Source organism: Danio rerio, chromosome 14, assembly GCF_049306965.1.
Source record: "Danio rerio strain Tuebingen ecotype United States chromosome 14, GRCz12tu, whole genome shotgun sequence".
NCBI classification, from domain to species: Eukaryota; Metazoa; Chordata; class Actinopteri; order Cypriniformes; family Danionidae; genus Danio; species Danio rerio.
Window position 1 is genome coordinate 49,894,520 of NC_133189.1, and position 19,588 is coordinate 49,914,107.

At 40.0% G+C, this 19,588-nt stretch overlaps 1 protein-coding gene across 3 annotated transcripts in view; it reads left to right on the top strand.

The window, feature by feature from the left end:
- rab11fip5b (RAB11 family interacting protein 5b (class I)) overlaps positions 1-18,446 on the top strand; it is a 34,674-nt gene extending 16,228 nt beyond the window's left edge. For 2 of the 3 annotated variants that reach the window (XM_017359168.4, XM_073922221.1), the window contains 4 exons: positions 1,294-1,825; positions 7,722-9,716; positions 14,733-14,877; positions 17,204-18,446. In XM_017359168.4, the coding sequence (XP_017214657.2) occupies positions 1,294-1,825; positions 7,722-9,716; positions 14,733-14,877; positions 17,204-17,464 (2,933 nt within the window). In that variant the 3' untranslated portion in view covers positions 17,465-18,446. The remainder of the gene's footprint in view (positions 1-1,293; positions 1,826-7,721; positions 9,717-14,732; positions 14,878-17,203) is intronic. The other variant, XM_073922222.1, reaches the window with a different exon arrangement.
- Positions 18,447-19,588: the final 1,142 nt, after the last annotated feature.

The following is a 19,588-nucleotide window of genomic DNA, read 5'->3' on the forward strand; positions in this document are numbered from 1 at the left end:
CTTGTCACGTGACTCGCGGTACGCTCGTCGCGTGTTGTGCTGCGTGCGTGTCGCTCATAATATGAGCATGCAAGTCGCACGCCTGTATTAGAATTAATGAATTTGCGCGCACAAAAGAAGCAATATATGAACGGCCCTTAGTTAATAGCCTCGGCCATAGTTAATCCAGTGTGAGTGCGTATTATCCTCGATGTACAAGCTTAGAACTTTGAGCTAGCAAACAGTTGGCATAACTTAGTTTAGTGGCAGCAGTTTTGTTCCATGCAGAAACACGGTGTTGAGAATACTTTACGATTAATTAACCGTGACGGATTAAATCGCGGTTAATAGTGAAATCGGTTAGTCGTTGCATCTCTGCTGATTGACTGAATGATTGACTGGGCGACCGGCCAATCGACTGATCCACCCTCCTTCTTTCCTAAACCCAACCAATTTTACCGATTGACCCACCCACCTGCTTACTTCCCTAAACCCAACCGATGGTTTACAAAAGCCATCCGGATTTTACCACATTCTTACCCTGTTATTTACTCATTCATTTAATTTTTCGGAATCTGTTTTTGTCTTACCTGATTTCTAATACCACTCTTCCCCGGACTTGAACCCAGTCGTCGTCGTCAACTCCTCTTTGTGTCTCAAGTCCACCAACGTACACAACGAGTTAACTGGACAAACTGCTTGCAGCGGGAAAGCCCTCCACACAGAGGGAAGCGGTCAGCCAGTAAGCGCCAAAAGAAACAGCATCATACCGCCACGTAGCATTCGCTTAAAAAAATAAATAGCAGCCATACATACCTCCAGCTATATAATTCGCAGTCTCCAGAAACATCCACAGGACTGTTTTCAGAATGAGCCTGTTGAAAGTTTTTGTATGTACGCAGCATTGATACACGAAGCCCCTGATGACAGCTTCTCTTCAGGTCAGAATGACGTAAAACACTTGAGCTAAAGTACATGCAAATGATGAGGGCGTGCCTCGTGAGTCACGCAACAGTCTGCTTTGTGTTCTGATTGGCCTTTTGTCCACTTGGGTTTTATCTTAAGTGTTTAACAATAAGAAAATTACAAAGCACAAAAATCACTCTAAAGGGAGTTATTCTCTATGTCAGAGCTGATTCTGATCTCCCTCATAAGCCCTACTCAAGGAGGATTAGTATTTTCTAGAAACGTCTAGTAATTTATAGTAATTACTGTAATTGTGTGTGAAAAAGCTGTTCATTATGTACACACTCCAATGTCTGGTTGACACATACTGATCCTTGCCTGTATCTTTTCTCTCCTCTGTCTGTAAAGTGATGACCCACAAACGTGCGCACAGCGATGAAGCCAGTAAGATCACATGTGTTCCTCGTCCCAGCCCAGCGGTGGAAAACCTCTCCCAATCTACCCTGTGCATCAACGGAAGCCATATTTACTCATCTGAGCCTGTCAGCCCAAAAAGTCCAAGCGCCATCCCGGCCAAACGCTCACTCCTCGAGAAATGTGCGCCCCTTTCAAGATCTCTCCAAAACCTGACCCGGCGCGGTGAGGACTCGCAGAAGAGCGATGGCAGACGCTGGTCCATTGACAAGAGTAAGAAGGAGGATTTGGAGACAAATGCAGCTCAAAGCCAAACCCAAGGGTCCACCATTGTAGACGGAAAACCAGTGCAGGCTGCTGGAGCTGTGGACGTGCTGGACAAAGGAAAAAAGCTGAGGAAAACTCTATTTTCTAGCGGAAGGAGTGACTCTCTTCCAGCCAAGCCGGAGCAGGGCCAGGTCTCTGCGCCTGTTGAGGGCAGACGTAGAGGATGGTTTGGCTCCGGTGACTCCCAGAACAAGCCAAGGTGAGCGAAGGCTAAGCAAGGCCACTAGGTTTTATGTTACAGTGCAAAAGATGTCTGACTTTACTCATGTATCATCAACAAGGTTATTATCGTTTTGCATTTTAAATGGGTTCTTATAGGGCTGCACGAAATTGGATAAAAACTGACTGCTAATATACAGTTGAAGTCAGAATTATTAGCCCCCCCTTGAATTTTTTTTTTTTATATTTCCGAAATAATGTTTAACAGAGCAAGGAAATTTTTTACAGTATGTCTGATAATATTTTTTCTTCTGGAGAAAGTCTTATTTGTTTTATTTTGGCTAAAATAAAAGCATTTTTTAATTTTTAAACACCATTTTAAAAACCATTTAAAGACAATATTATTAGCCCCTTTAAGCTAGATTTTTTTCGATTGTCTATTAAACAAACCATCGTCATACAATAACTTGCCTAATTACTGTCATTATGGCAAAAATAAAATAAATCAGTTATTAGAAATCAGTTATTAAAACTTTTATGTTTAGAAATGTGTAGAAAAATCTTTTTCTCTGTGAAACAGAAATTGGGGAAAAAATAAACAGGAGGGCTAATAATTCAGGAGGACTAATAATTCTGACTTCAACTGTAACAGTTGTGTATATAAAATAAAAGTGTTTAGTTTTCATTGTATGAATAATTAAATATCGTAAATTTTGCTTTATATACCTTTATAACCTCTTAGTTTACGTTTGCCTTAATCTTACACAGTCACGGGTCTTAAAAAGACATTCAAATGAAAATCGTATGTGGTGAACTTGACATTGCTGATCCTGCGATGTGAAAATTGCAGATTTGCACACATTGCGATAACAATGCTCAAACCATATATTGTGCAGCCCTATTTCTTATTTTGATACTATTTTGTTCTCTAGTTTCGTTTCGTTAATGCTTTTGTTAGTTTTAGTTTAGTAAAACTTTTTTATTTTGTGTATGCATTTCTATTTACACTATAAATTAAACAATTAATTTACACTATAAATATATAATTTAAAGGCTTAAGCATAGGTTGATTAGCTTAAAGAGGCAAATTAGGGTAATTAGACATTAGTTAAAAATAAAAATATAATAAAATCAAATGATGGGAAAAAAAATCTAATAATAGGAAATTTCCCAGAAGGGCTAATAATGTTGTATATTAATATAATTTTAATATACTTAAATTGAATATACACTGTAAAGAAATGTGGGGTTCCACACAATGGATTTGTATTGGGACAACATGAACAAATTACGTTAGCTTGTGTTAAGTGTGTTAAGTGTCGTTTTTATTTTGAGTTTGTTTCATTGATGGATTTGCTAGTTTTAGTTATTTTTTGTATACCTTTATTTTTTAGTTATTTATTTCCTTTAATTTTGTTTATTATTATTTCTTCATTATTTTATTATTAACACATTGACTTACACATTTTGGTCCAACAAACATTTACACAACAATAAACAATAAAAGATAGAATATACAAACAATACATATACAAGATAGAATATACAAGCAATACATAGACAAGCTTTGTTTAAGCTCATTTATAAAAAAAAAGTAAAATAATAAAAGATAAATGCAATAAGTAAATAATAAAAAAATAATAATAAATACAGGTAAACAAATATGTTTGTACAACATCTTAAAATGACTCTTGTGTAATAAAAAAAGTTCAACAAAACCACACAAATCTTACTTAAAAGTAAGAATTTTAGGTAGTGCAGTAGGTAGTGCTGTCGCCTCACAACAAGAAGGTCGCTGGTTTGAGCCTCAGCTGGGTCAGTTGGCGTTTCTGTGTGGAGTTTGCATGTTCTCCCTGCGTTCGCGTGGGTTTCCCCCACAGTCCAAAGACATGCGGTACAGGTGAATTGGGTAGGCTAAATTGTCCGTAGTGTATGAGTGTGAATGAGTGTGTGTGAATGTTTCTCAGAGATGGGTTGTGGCTGGAAGGGCATCTGCTGTGTAAAAACATGCTGGATAAGTTGGTGGTTCATTCCGCTGTGGCGACCCTGGATTAATAAAGGGACTAAGCTGAAAAGAAAATGAATGAATGAATAAATGAATGAATAAAGATCATAGACTGCATGTACACTGTGAAAAATGCAGTGTTCCACACAATTCATTCATGTTTCCCCAACACAAATCGATTAAGTTAACTTAACACTTTTAACAACTTTATGTGGATTGAACATAAAATATTTAGGTTGTCCCAATGAAATCTCAAGAATTGTGTTGTTTAAGCTCATTTTAATTAGGTAGTTTGAACAAGTAAAAATATATATATTTTTGAGTTAAGTAAACATGACTTATAATAAAAAACTAAATCATTTAATAAAAAACATACCTAATAAAGCAAATTTAGAACTTGTTTTTGTTTAGGTAGAACATATGTTTTTGTTTATAATCCTGCACTTGACTGATGTGTTTGTCTGTAAAAGACCATATACAGGTTTCGCAAGTCAGATTTTTTTATCACAGTTTTGAAAACTATAATTATTTTTGCTAATTATTATTTTATTTCAGTTTTATTATTATTATTATTTATTTATAGTGAAATTTTATTTTATCTTAGAAAATGTGATTTGACCAGCAGTTTTAGTTTTCATTTAGTAAAATAACCTTTATCGTAGCTCTATAATCTGTTTCTGACTGTCAGGCGGGATGCTTTGTTTTTAAAGGGAATGGCTTTAATGTCAGCCTGCATTTTTGGTCCTTAGAGAATATTCTTAGAAAAAAAAAGGAGCTGTATGAATTTGCTGACGCAACAGTTACTGCAGCAGTTTTCTCCCCATTTAATTCCTTTAAAATTGCTTTTGGTCTACAGAAAATAGGTCAAGACCTTTTCAAAGAAGGGCTTGTTTATGTGTGCGTTTCGTGCAGGAAAACTGTTTGTCAAGATCCACAAATTTGTTGAAGCATTCAAAAACATCAGCTCTTTTTAAAAGACTTGTCTACTTATGTTCAATTGATTTTTCGGTTCATTTCACCTTTCAGTCGTTTCATCTTTTCGTTTAGCAGAATTTTATTTTTTCAACACATCCCACCATTTTCTTTTGGTTTGTTCCCTGTTTTATTTTGATTAGTTAGAGTTAGAGGTGGGCGATATGACAAAAATAATATATTATGATTATGTTATTATATATTTGTGCAGCACAGTGGCTCGTGGTTAGCGCTGTCACCTCACAGCAAGAGGGTCGCTGGGTCGAGTCCCGGCTGGGCCAGTTGGCATCTCTGTGTGGAGTTTGCATGTTCTCCCCTTGTTCATGTGGGTTTCTTCCGGGTGCTCCGGTTTCCCCCCCACAGTCCAAAAACATGCGCTATAGGTGATTTGGATAAACTAAACTGACCATAGTGTGTGAATGTGAGAGTGCTTGGGTGTTTTCCAGTTCTGGGTTGCAGCTAGAAGAGCATCCACTGCATAAAACATGTGCTGGATAAGAAGGCAGTTCATTCTGCTGTGGCAACAAATACAAGTAAAACATCATCAAGCTTAATGCCAATTATAAAATAAGAACTAATAATCAACAATTAATTACTGACCAAAATTGCAAATGAAACAATCAGTGCTTTTTTAGGTAGATACATCTGCTACAGAAGTTATTAAACAGCACTGACTGATTTCCTTTATGGTCTGTTGTTATTTTATTAATATTAAAGACACAGACAGCAGCAGGTGTATTATAATATGTAAGACCGGATAAACGCAGCTAATAAATGGGGTATATGCACATGGACTTGTAACTTTCAGTCAGCCAGCCCGATCGCTTCCAGTAAACTGTTACGCTATTACAAAATGGCCACCTTTTAAGATCTGATCTGATCTTCATTGATTTACTGTATACAATATAAAGTGGGTCTCAGACTAAACAAGACGCACTGCATTAGTTTCCATTTTTCCACACCGTGTCTTTAAAATATGGAAATGTATTTTACTCCAAAATTTTCAATGGAGTTTCTGAGCTAGCCTGCTGCTACTGACGGTGCTACCGTTTACACGGTTTTTCATCTCGTTTTACTCTTGAACATCTAAATGAATGCTTAAGTCTATTTAACTATTTGTATCTTAATTACATTACAACATCAATGCTGTAAAAGAAACCTTATGAAATAGAAAATAGTCCCATAAACCTTTCACTGGAAGTTTATCGTTGGCTGAAAAACACTAGCTGTGCATATAGCTCAATAATACACATTCAAAAACTATCCCGAATCCTCACTTATGATATCACCAGGTGTGTGCATGTGAATACTTGATAAGAATGGTATTTTAGGCATTGGCATTTGGCTGGTTTATACTTCTGCGTCGAGTGATTAGCATGACCCGTGGCACCTGCCTTGCACGTAGTCGTGCATTTGAGCCTGATTTATACTTTTGCGTCAAGCGCAGACGTATGCTTCGACGCAGCCAGCGTGTGGTCGCATAGCCCTCACCTTGGCTGTTGGCGACGCTGATGCAAACTGATTTAAAATGTAACTATACATCGCAACGACGTGTAGCGCTAGCTCTGTGATTGGCCGGTTTGATATTGCTGATGAGTGTGGGCGGAATTGAGAGCTGCGAGAGCCTTGATGGAGCGATTGTTTACATGTGTGGAGTCTCGTGAAAGAGATCCAGATGGTAACTGTTGTTTTGTGTTTACCTTCTGATAAAAGTTGTTGCATGTCTGCCAGTTCCCGCCTCAAAATGAGCGAATTTGAGCCACTTCTATATTAAGGTAGCGTTCAGAAAGAACAAACACCAGCGAGGAAAATTGACACAGAAGAACATAAACACCTACTGATAGCTAGCATTTCGGAAGTGTTATTGCAGAGCAACACAAACAGCTTGCAGATGTATAAATGCACAGCTACACGCATTGCATGCATGCCAATCACAACCAGGCTTTATACTTCTGCAAGCTGTTTGTGTTGCTCTGCAATAACACTTTTGAAATGATAGCTGGCAGTGAGTTTTTATATTCCTCTGTGTCGAAATTTCTTCACGAGTGTTTTGTTTTTTCTGAACTCTACGAGTAGCTATAACTTGCTTAATCAGAGGCAGGAACTGGCGGACGTGCAACAACTTTAATCATAAGGTAAACAAACCAAAAGTTTCCATCTGGAGCTCCTTCATGGTACTCGACACTTGTAATCACTCGCTCCATTGGGCTCGTGGCTCTTAGCACCACCCACGCTCATCACTGGTACCAAAGCCACCAATCACAGAGCTTTCGCTATACGTCATTGCAACGTGTTACATTTTTTGAGAGGTGTGTGTCAGTGTTGGTGTCAGCCACGGTGAGGACTGTGTGATGAAGGCTGCGCTGGACCATACATGTGTGCTTGACGCAGAAGTATAAATTAGCCTCAACATGTGGTGTGTTTGTCAGTTTAAGCACAGTAACCCACATAAAAATAACCCACAACCCCACACAACAAGTGTGAAAGAAGTCTTACAGAAAAAAAGAGAGATGTGTAAATGTCTTATAGTGCTATAATGGATTAAAATCATTAGATTTAAACTGACATTATAAAAAAACATACACAAAGCAAAAATATTACAAGTGTAGACTAATTGTCAAATTTGTTCCAATTTATCTAGTTTACTGGTATATCGCCCATCTCTAGTTACAGTTTTTAGGATCAATAAAAATATCTTTTTCCACTCAGTTATCCCAGTCTGGATGCTGTTTTTAAAATATTCCAGATAAGCAAACAGTATTTATGTAAGAACACAATTTTCAGGCATGTCTGACACTTCCTAATCAATACAATCAAATCTGAATGTAAAGACAGTTTTTCGTTTATCACAAAGTGTTTCTGTAATGGAGAAGAACTGTCTCTCTGCCCCCACCGATAGTTAGATGTCATGGCCCAGAACACACTGACTAAGAGGACTACTTGTGCCTTCCCTCCACAGGCTGGGAGTCTCTCCTAAGGTAGAGAGCAGCTCAGAACTCCCCTGTCAGATTCCCTGCTCCCCCAGTCAGCCCCCATGCTCTCTTCCCCTTGGTTGTACTACTGGCTCAGTGTCTCCCCCTAGTGGCAATCCATTCACCCCTTCTTCCCCAACACCTCCTTCCATCTCACCCTCCAACCCTTTCCTCACACGACTACAGCAAAACCCCTTCTTTGAGGAACTTATCGCTGAGGAAGCACTGAAGTCTCCAACTGCTGGTTACTGTTCACTCAATTCCAGTCTTTATCATCCAGTGTCCAGATCCAGTGTCCTTCGGAATGGAGCACAGAACAGGATTCCCACCATAAAGCGAGAAAGACCCAGGAGTATGTCCCGGCAGAGATCTCTTCCAACTATAATGCCGGAGACACCAGATACAAACTCAAACGGCAATCCGAACCATTGTTTATCTGAGAGAGTTGGGGACTGGGATGATTTTGAAGCCTTTGCCTCTAGCCGCCTTAAATCACCAAGTGGGACCCCAACTAGACCTCCGTCAGCACCATTTCCAAATACAAATCTGATGGAGTGTGTGAATGATACAACGATTGGTTTGAGGGTTGATGAAGTTGATATGGGTGTTTCGAGACAATGGGATCTGCCTCCTCTACCACCACGTAGACCCATTAGGACGCAAGTGGTCTCAACCGACAGCTGGTTGGATAGAGCCCAAGAGATGGCTGTGCAGAAAGAGGCCTGCTTTCTTTCCCAGACGGACTTTGCTTCCCTTCAGCATGTGAGAGATGGGGATGTGAAGAGGAACTCTCAAACGGTTTGTTCAGATAAAGTGTTGCACAACTTCTCTTCAGTAGAGAATAACAATATGGAGTTGCAGAGTGGTATCAAACTGAGTGAATACATCGGGGAACCAACAGGGCATGATTTCGCTACGAATAACAATGCTAACACCTCTCCGAATGGTTTCGTTGAAGATGCACTTGGAAGCTCTGAATGTGAATACACAGTACCAGAAACGCTGTGTTTCCCATCTGACTGGGAAACTACAGTAGCTGAATCACTTTGCAGTTCACCTCAAACCCAACCCAAACAAGATTCAGAATTGTCCTTTGAAGGAAAGGTCTCCGATGAGCAGCAATGTAAGCCTAAAACCAATGATGTCAACTTGTTGACTCTCTCCCCTAGAGATTCAAACAACAACACAGATGTTACTTCAGAGTTTGCTTTCATTGATTCTGAAAGCTCACCTTCGGAGTTGCAACCATTTGAAATTAAAAATGGATCCAAAGAGTGTTCAAATGTACACTTTGGGAGTGGTTCCACACTTCCCAGGTGCTCACCAGGTATACCTGAGGATATATTGTCCAAAATGGCATCAGAATTGGATATGTTTTCACCAAAGAACGCCCTTTGCTCTTCCCCTTATAAGAGATCTTGCGAAGGACTGGGAGAACAGAAAGCTAACTCTTGTGAAAACCAAAACTGTGATGTTGATGTTCTCCTCAATAATGACAACACTGTGACAAACCCAAAGATGTCAGAGAGTGACTGCATTTTACACACTACGCATAATAATGAAGAACATAAAGTTTTGGACTCTGAAAATAAACTTGAACCTGAGGTCTGCCTCTCAACAGACAACAAAATACAGGAATATACTTCAACATCGGAGCAACAAATCAGCTTTGAGGACTTGCATGCTAGAGTAGCTCCAAGAAACTCCAGGAGCCCTTGTAAAATGGAGGTCAGATCGGCTCGTATCCGACCACGTTCAACCACAAGCTCACCCAAAAACGTCCAGGGTGCCGACCAACTCCCAGACTCTCACACTCCAACATCAAACCTCAGTTTGCATGACCCTACCCCTTCGCCTTCACAATTAGTAGACACTAATTCCTGTCTCCACCCTGACCCGTCCCTTCCTGCAAACCCCCAAAACGAGAGGCCTAGCATGGGTTCCACACGCTCCACCACAATCCAGCCCCATGAGGAGAGCAGGTGAGACCCTCACCGCCTTAAAAAACACACTCTTACCTGAGAAATCTCCTCATTCTGTCTAACAGGTCACTAGGACAGGCTTATAAACACTCACATATGCTGACCTAGAACCAACTTTGTTTTCACTCTCACAGCTTGATATAATTTGTTATAACTTGCTTATGTTTCCTTCTGGTTTGCTCTCTTTAGTTATTTCATTTTTCATCTTTGCTTTTCTGTTGCTTTGTTCGGCCATCTTTCTGTCTTGGTAGACACATGTTGTCTTACAGCTAATTAAAGGGATAGTTCACCCAAAAAAATAATTTATTCTACTATTTACTCACCCTCAAGTGGTTACTTTATGAGTTTTTTTTACTTCTGTTGAACACTTAAGAAGATATTTTGAAGAAAGCTGAAAACTTTTGACTTTAATAGTAGGAAAACACATACTGTGGAAGTCAGTGGTAATAGGTTTCCAATATTTTTTAAATTATCTTCATGTTTAACAGAGGAAAGATAGTCGTAAAAGTCATTTTTGAGTGAGCTATCCCTTAAAACATGGAAATAGTCTAAAGTTTGATTAAAGAATTGTTTCTGATAATACTGTTGATTTATGATATAAAAATAAAGATCCAGGTTTACTAAACTGAGCAGTTTAGTTTTAACATTTCGTGGGATCAACAGAGAATGTGTAAATTAAATAACATAGACAAAGCAGCTCATTTCAGTAAAGACTAACACAATTGTAAAAATGCAGAGCAAATTAGCTGGCAGCTAGCTAGCAGCTCTCACTTGATCGCCCACTGAAGCTAAGCAGGGTTTCGACCACATGGGAAAGCTAGGCTGCTGCCACAAGTGGTGTTAGTGAGACCAGCATGGGGTGCTTAACCTGCTGTCTGTGTGGGTCCTAACTAACGCCCTAGTATGTTGATGGGGACTCTATACTCCTCAGTGAGCACCATCTTTCCGAATGTTAAACCGTGGTCCTGAGGTCATTAAAAATCCCAGGATGTCCTTCAAAAAAAGAGTAGGGTTTTAACCCCGTATCTTGGCCAAAATGACCTGCTGGCCTTCTAACCATCCCTATGTCATAATTAGCTTCATTACTCTGTCTCATCTCCACCACTTAGCTGGTGTGTGGTGTGCAGTCTGCTGCAATATGGCTGCCGTCGCGTCATCCAGGTGGATGCTGCACACTGGTGGTGGACAGGAAATTTCCCCCCACACACACCACGCCCCCCCAAAAATGTGAAAAGTGCTTTAAGTGTCTAGAAATATGAAATTTATTATTTATTTTATTAATAATAAAATAAAAAGTTTGCCTTGGTAATAAGTATGCCTGAATAATGTTGTCTTTTCTGAAAAACCCATTTGTTCTCCTTCAACAACTACAAGTCTAGAAAAAAAGCGGAAAAGAATGGCTGTATCCCGAAATCACTACTTTTACCCTCATTCACTATTCCCTACATTAGTCCACTAATATAGTATACTTGGAGAGAGTGAAAAAGAGTGCACTGATAAGATGCCATTTTGTTTGTGCTTTGCTGGTTAATAAATCCCTCAGCCTGTCTATTACGGTGGCACGGTGGCGCAGTAGGTAGCGCTGTCACCTCACAGCAAGAAGGTTGCTAGTTTGAACCCCGGCTGGGTCAGTTGGCGTTTCAGTGTGGAGTTTGCATGTTCTCCCCGTGTTGGTGTGGGTTACCTCCGGGTGCTCCAATTTCCCCTACAAGTCCAAAGACATGCGCTATAGGTGAATTCGCTAAGCTAAATAGTCCATAGTATGTCTATAAATGAGAGTTTATGGGTGTTTCCCAGGGATGGGTTGCGGCTGGAGGGGCATTCGCTGCATAAAGCATATTCTGCATAAGTTGGCGGCTCATTCCGCTGTGGCAACCCCAGATTAATAACAGGACTTAGCCAAAAGGAAAATGAATGAGCTGTCTATTAGTAATGTAACTAAGTATTTTGATTTAAATAATTGAATTAAATAATTATTTCATTAGAAACTTACACTGATAGGATTTGGCTGTATACGCCATCTTGTGGTCAGATGCAGAAAACAATTTGCTCTGCAATTACATTATGGGTATTCTGTAGCCATTGTGTATACATTAGTTGGGTTAGGGTTACAATAACACAATAACACTCGTTATTGTGGTGTATTGTAGGATTGATTGAGTGCACTTAAGAATGTCCACTATGTTTCAGACAGCACTACAAATGGCTTCTCCCTCAAATAGTGCACAGTTCAAGGGTATAGGGGTGATTTCAGATACAGCCATGCTTCTAAGGGTGCATAAGCCAGTACACCGATTATCATTAACTTTAGTAAATGACTTTGCAAGAGTCATTTAAATACTCTCCTCCCTTTCAAAATGAAACTCACACAAATGCATATGGAACAAGGTCAGCTGCATAGATTACACTGCACATGTTTTCTAAATCCTGACAGTAGAGTGGGATTTCAGTGGTTTTAGTGGTTAGTAAACTTGGCCCATAGTCTCTAGTGTCGTTATGAGGCCTGACTGACTTAAATCGTATTTGAGATCTCATAATATATGAAGTGCCTCTCCCACCGTTATTAGCATTAAGAATTCTTAAAAACCACATCTCAAGAGCAAACCTGTCAAGAGTGGGATGTGAAATTAAGGAGTAACCACCCAAGATCGACATGTTTAGATGTTATTATTATAGGTGTATTTCTGTTCAGACACCCATCCAAAAACCAGAATGTCCACTTTTGCTCCACTTCAAATCGAAATATTTAAATATTACAAAAATGATTATTTTCTACTTAAATATAAAAACCACTGCCTCCATGCTTTCTTAATCTCAGGGTGCTTTTTCAGTTTATTCATTACAATTTGCTCTTGTATGATGTGATTATTATTAGTAGTAGTATTTATTATATGCATATTTATATTTGTCTTATTAAAAACAAGCTTAGATTTGCCCACCTGTCAGGTTTAAACCATATGGGCCACAGCATGTTTATTTGGGTTTTTGAGCACACTTCATTATTATTGTTCATTTATTCACTTGCTGGAAATTAGAATTAAATTTAGAAATAGTTTTAAAACAAATCCTTGCACTTAACAAATCAAATTAATTATGTAGTCTAATGGATGGTCATTCTCGCGCTGTAGATGCTCTGATTAACTGTTTTCTCGCTAGTGAAATGTTCAGTTTTTCCACTTACAAAGTCCGCCATGTAAATAGCAAATGCGCCATGGCATGACGTAACTGAATCTTAAAGGGAATGGGAGATGAGACTCTGATTGGTTTTTTCTCAAAACACACCCATAACTCATTAAGAGTTTAAGCTCAACTCTGTTAGACCATTTTCCGTGGCCCAAAGCGGATTTTTCTGTCGTTAAAACAGCAAAAGTGGATTCTGACACGCCCTTAATGCTTTTGCGCCCTGCGCTTTAGGCTTTAGGCCTAGATTGTCATAATAGAGCCCTTGATGTTTAATGGCACCCTTCATAGAAAATTTTTAATTATGGGAAAATATTTATGGGATGATAGCAGGATAGAATTGTTAAATACAGGAAAATGCCGAGAAAAACTGGAGGGTTGTCAGGTATGCTTAAGAGTCATATTTTTAATATTAATGACAACAACAATGTCTTTTTTTATCTGAAGGGCTTTAAGGAAGCAGCGTTAATTTATACACTGAATAAAGTGTATTCATTAAAGCATATTAAAAATGGGTTTAGGGTTTTTTTATTTTAGCTCCAATAATAATAAAAAAATGTAAAATGTTACCAAAAGTACTTTTAATAATAGCCTTTCAAAACTTAAACTTTGTAAATTTAATTTACCAAGATCTTATAATGGTCTAATTTTATTTATTATTTTCCATCTTCACTATTTTTTAAAATTCTGTTATTTTTTCAGCAATAACAACACTGCTAATAAAAGCATCACCAGAAGATAACTGAGTACATTAGGCCTTCTGAACTTAAAAAGAGCAAACTTTAGTAATAAAACTACTTTAAAACATGGTTTTACAACGTTCAGCTTGTGTGACAACACAGGCTCATTCTGAAAACGTAGTCCCGTGAGCGTTTCTGGAGACCGCGAATTATGTAGCCGGAGGTACGCATGGCTGCATTTAATTTTTTTAAGCGAACGATACGGAGCTGTATGACGGCGTTCCTTTTCGCACTTACCGGCTGACTGCTTATACCTTCGTGTGGAGGGCTTTCCCGCCGCAACCAATTTGTCCAGTTAGTTCGTCATGTACATCGGCAGACTTGAGGCACAGAGAGGAGTTGATCATGACAGAATCCAAAAAATAAAATGAACAAGTGAACAACAAGGTGAGAATGTGGTAAAAATCTGAAAACGTGGTAAAAATCAGACGAGGGCTTTTTTTTTCTGGACTGCTTTTGTAAATCGTCGATTGGGTTTAGGGAAGTAAGCGGGCGAGTGGGTCAATCGATAAAATTGGTTGTGTTTTGAGAAGAAGGAGGGCGGGTCGGTCGATTGGCCGGTCGCCCAGTCGGCCATTTGGCTGTTCAGTCAGTTAGACAGACGGTCAGTCAACAGCAGCCTCTGGTGGGTTCACACGAGAACAGCGCTGACATGAACGGCACTCGCAAGAGAAATTTGAGATGCGAAAAAGCACACAAAGCGGCATCTCACGGATTCGCGAAAACAAAAACTGCCCAAATACTTACCTCCCGGGACGAATTTCACAGTCTCCAGAAATGTCCACGGGACTACGTTTTCAGAATGAGCCTGGGTTGTAGTGTAATGTCTTTAAGATACAATATCCATCAACTGTTCTGAAAAAAACTATTGACAAATTCTCACAATTCTGATAGAAGTAAAAGATTTCTTTCATGATATACACTATGTTTACCCATTACTTCTTCAACTATTCAACATTGCTTGCGCTATTTTTACTAACCAACATGTTAATAAGCAAAAAACATCATAAAAATGCAAGATGCCCACACTATACCATGCTGATGTGCCCAGATCAATGTATGAACTTAATTTCTCTGTTTCTGCATGGCCGTACAGCCCTCACCCCGTGAAGCCATTGACCAACAACACTCTACAGGGAGAGAAGAAAGCTGAAAGCCGCTCAGTGCTGGAGAAACTCAAGTCCACCATAAATCCAGGACGATCTGCTCTAGCCACCACTGCTGAGGAGGAGAAACAGCAGGTACTAGAGGATCGCATGTGGTGCTGTTAGCAATGGCTTTTACTAATAACACACAGCATACAGTTGGTCAGAATTGTTAGCCCCCCTGTATTTTTTTCCTTAATTTCTGTTTAAAGGAAAGAAAACATTTTTTCAACACATTTCTAAACATAATAGTTTTAATAACCAATTTCTAATAAGTTAAGCTTAATGTGCAATTTAAAGGCCTAATTAGGTTAACTAGGCAAGTTAGGGTAATGAGGCAAGTCATTGTATGGCGATGGTTTGTTCGAAAACAAATATTGCTTAAGGTGGTAAATAATAATAAACTTAAAATGTTTTTTAAAATTAATTCTTGCTGAAATAAAACAAATAAGACTCTCAAGAAGAAAAAATATTCATAGGAAATACTGTGAAAAATTTGTTGCTCTGTTTATATTTAAAAAAAGAAATTCACAGAAGGACGAATAATTCTGATTTCAACAGTAAATTCTGGACAGTATGCTGATTTCTCTGATTGTCTCGTAAGCATGACTGTTGTAACGAAGGGTCTGACACAGAGGGATCCATTTGCAGTATATGTATTAAACACAGTTTGATAAAGAGCACACAGTATGCACTAGTTTGCGAACTCAAATCAAACACAGTCAGGGCCGGAGCAAGCTGAACTGCTGCTCTAGGTGAAGGATGGTTACGCCGCCCTCAACCCCAACCCTCTCTATTCTGCTGCCCTAGACGCGGAAATAACTGAGGGCGCGGGTGGTGAGGGTAGTGTTGGGGACGCGGATATAACTGAGGGTGCGTTGGTAAGGGTAGTCTCGCGGACGCTGCCCTCTCTATTCTGCCGCCCTAGACGCGGATATAACTGAGAGCGCGGGTGGTGAGGCTAGTGTTGGGGACGCGGATATAACTGAGGGCGCGGGTGGTGAGGCTAGTGTTGGGGACGCGGATATAACTGAGGGCGCGTTGGTAAGGGTAGTGTCACGGACGCTGCCCTCTCTATTCTGCCGCCCTAGACGCGGATATAACTGAGGACGCGGGTGGTGAGGGTAGTGTTCGGGACAAGGATATAACTGAGGGCGCGGGTGGTGAGGGTAGTGTTGGGGACGCGGATATAACTGAGGGCGCGTTGGTAAGGGTAGTGTCGCGGACGCTGCCCTCTCTATTCTGCCGCCCTAGACGCGGATATAACTGAGGGCGCGGGTGGTGAGGGTAGTGGTGGGGACAAGGATATAACTGAGGACGCGGGTGGTAAGGGTAGTGTTGGGGACAAGGATATAACTGAGGGTGCGTTGGTAAGGGTAGTCTCGCGGACGCTGCCCTCTCTATTCTGCCGCCCTAGACGCGGATATAACTGAGGGCGCGGGTGGTGAGGCTAGTGTTGGGGACGCGGATATAACTGAGGGCGCGTTGGTAAGGGGAGTGTCACGGACGCTGCCCTCTCTATTCTGCCGCCCTAGACGCGGATATAACTGAGGACGCGGGTGGTGAGGGTAGTGTTGGGGACAAGGATATAACTGAGGACGCGGGTGGTGAGGGTAGTGTTGGGGACGCGGATATAACTGAGGGCGCGTTGGTAAGGGTAGTGTCGCGGACGCTGCCCTCTCTATTCTGCCGCCCTAGACGCGGATATAACTGAGGGCGCGGGTGGTGAGGGTAGTGTTGGGGACAAGGATATAACTGAGGGCGCGGGTGGTGAGGGTAGTGTTGGGGACACGGATATAACTGAGGGCGCGTTGGTAAGGGTAGTGTCGCGGACGCTGCCCTCTCTATTCTGCCGCCCTAGACGTGGATATAACTGAGGGCGCGGGTGGTGAGGGTAGTGTTGGGGACAAGGATATAACTGAGGGCGCGGGTGATGAGGGTAGTGTCGCGGATGCCGCCCTCACTATTCTGCCGCCCTAGGTGGCCGCCTTCGTCGCCTCTATGGATGCACCGGCCCTGAACACAGTTGTATAATGTCAATAGGCTGGCGGCTGGCATACACGGGTCGATATAGCAGGCATGGGTCAGAGGCAGGCGGCTAGGATCAGAGTCGATGTTCAAGGCTAGGTTCAAGACAGGCGGCAGGCAAGGCAAGGTCGACGAACAGTCCGGGTTAGCAACGGGGAGATCAGGCAAGGATGAGAAACGCTCAGTAATGTCAGCAGAGGCAGAACAAGACTTTCCACTGGAGTGTGTGTGTGAGCTGCTTATATGTGTGTGGAGGTGATCAGTGTAATATGTGGCAGGTGTGTAGCAATCAGTGTCTGAATGGGTGACGTAATGTCAATAGTCCGGTGATGATGACCTCTGCTGGCCAGCGAGGGGAATGAGTCGGTGACAACTGTGTCTGTTTTGTGTGCAGTTGTCTCTGATGGAGGCCCGCGCTCACTATCAAAACATGACCAACATGGAGCTGATTGCTCTGCTGCTTCAGCAGGAAGTGGAGATCAAGAAGCAGCGCGCAGAAACCGAGGTGCAGGTAGTGATGCTGGAGAAACGAGACGCCGAACTGAAGAAGATGAAGGTTCAGGTCAGAGATCTGGAGGACTACATTGACAAGCTGCTGGTGCGCATCATGGAGCAAACGCCAACACTGCTGCAGGTACGCGGCAGACTCAAATGACTACAATGAAGCGCTCCGTCCCAAATACACCTCATATCCACCTAAAGCCATTTGTGATGCTCCATTAAATGTCAAAACTGCCAGATTCACGTAGACACGAGAAAAGCTTTGCATGCGTATTACTGGATCTCCAGATTTACCATTTATCACACTCTTAATCATGCTACAAGCACATGGCAAAATATAGATGTGCAATTGGATTGATTTATTTGATCTAATGTAGATAGAAATATTGATAGAATGCACACAAATAAGTCTTCCTGTTTATTCATTTTCATAATGAGGTCTGAGATTGTAGTGAATCACACAATGTCTCTGAAGTTAGGAAAATCCACAGATGCGAGTAATAAAGCACTGCCTAAATTAGCGGATTTCTTTTAATGTTACTTTAAGACTTTTTGTTCCTTGCAATTAGAAGTATTTGGAAAAAGATCATACAGAGACCTGATGGGACGTGGTGGTGGGGGAAAAAATGGGTGGAAGGAAAATGAGTTATGAGAAAACAAATATTTTTACGTTTTTGCGTTCCCTCGCAAAGATGCTGTTCCACAAACACTTCCTGTTCACTTCATACATGTCAACCCTCCCGTTTTGAGATATATCCCACTGCAGACTCGCAGAATCACACATTTTAGGCACACACGATCTAAGCAAACCATAGATGGTAACTAACTCCTTAGAAGCATTATCGCCACCTACTGAATTTCACAAACATGGTTTCCCATTTCAGTCGTTATATGATTATTAAATCGTAACGATCATTTTAACATCTCTGCAGTTTTTGAACTCAAATTATGTAAATAAAAATAATTGGTTAAACACTTTTGACTTTATTCATGTCTCCACATTCACAAAGAACACAAGATAGACCATCTAATTGTAGGATTAAGTGTAATAAGCAAATTCTTCTTAAAGTCTTCTTAATATTATCATACTTGGTTAAAATTGCTTTGTTGTAAAATATAAAAAGCAAACAATAATGTGTCACATTAAAATGAAATACTGTAATCATTTAAAGAATATATAATATAGTTTATATATAATTTTATCTTAACTGATTCTCTGATTATAAACTACTATATTTTACTAAACTGTAGTAACTTAGTAATAATATATATATATATATATATATATATATATATATATATATATATATATATATATATATATATATATATATATATATATATAATATAATATAATTTTTTTTTTATTAATTATTACCAGTTAATTTGTTTGTAATGCTAAATTGATCCCAATTTATATTAAGTGTCCTTAACTACTGTGTACTTACATCAAAAAAATAAATACAATGTACTTACTGTGTTTGTACTGTGTTTTGAGTTGGGATAGGGGTTGGGTTATGGACAGGTTTGGTGGCATGGGTAGGTTTAAGGGTGGGTTAAGGTGTAGGGAATGGTCAACAGTGCATTTACAAATGTAATTACAAAAGTTAATTACAGATGTAATTACATACATGTATTTAATCAAGCTTAAGTACGCAGTAAATACATGTATTTGCACAATAAGTACATTGTCACAAACTATTAATTCCTGTGTAAGTACATATTCGTTAAGGCCACTTAATATAAAGTAGGACCACTAAAGTTGTTGCAACTATAATTACAACAAATTACTAGTACTTTATAGTTATCTATAAAAAAATTATCTATATATCTGCTATATTGACTCTGTCAGATAAATAATGACTGATCATCTATGATGACTGATAGAAAACGGTTCAGTCTATTATATTGAATGGCGATCAGAAACAACGTTCCCCATTCACCCGTCTTGATCGCCATATTTGTGAAATAGTAAACACTATTGTTTATTGTGTTCAATATTTATTGTACAAAATTATATTGATGACGATGTCCGAGAAGACGTTAATCACATTAGCATCCGTCGTAAACATACATGGTTTGCCTAGATTGTGTGTGCTGCATTGTGTGTGCCTGAAACGTGTGTGGTTCTGCGGGCCTGCAGCTGGATATTTTTGGCCATTTTTGCCAGGATTCTACCGTATTTTACCGTTCTATCCAGCTATTAACCTCTGAATCAGTGAATGCATATATAAGCGCTGACTGACGGACGCGCTCCATATGATAAACTGATCCCAAT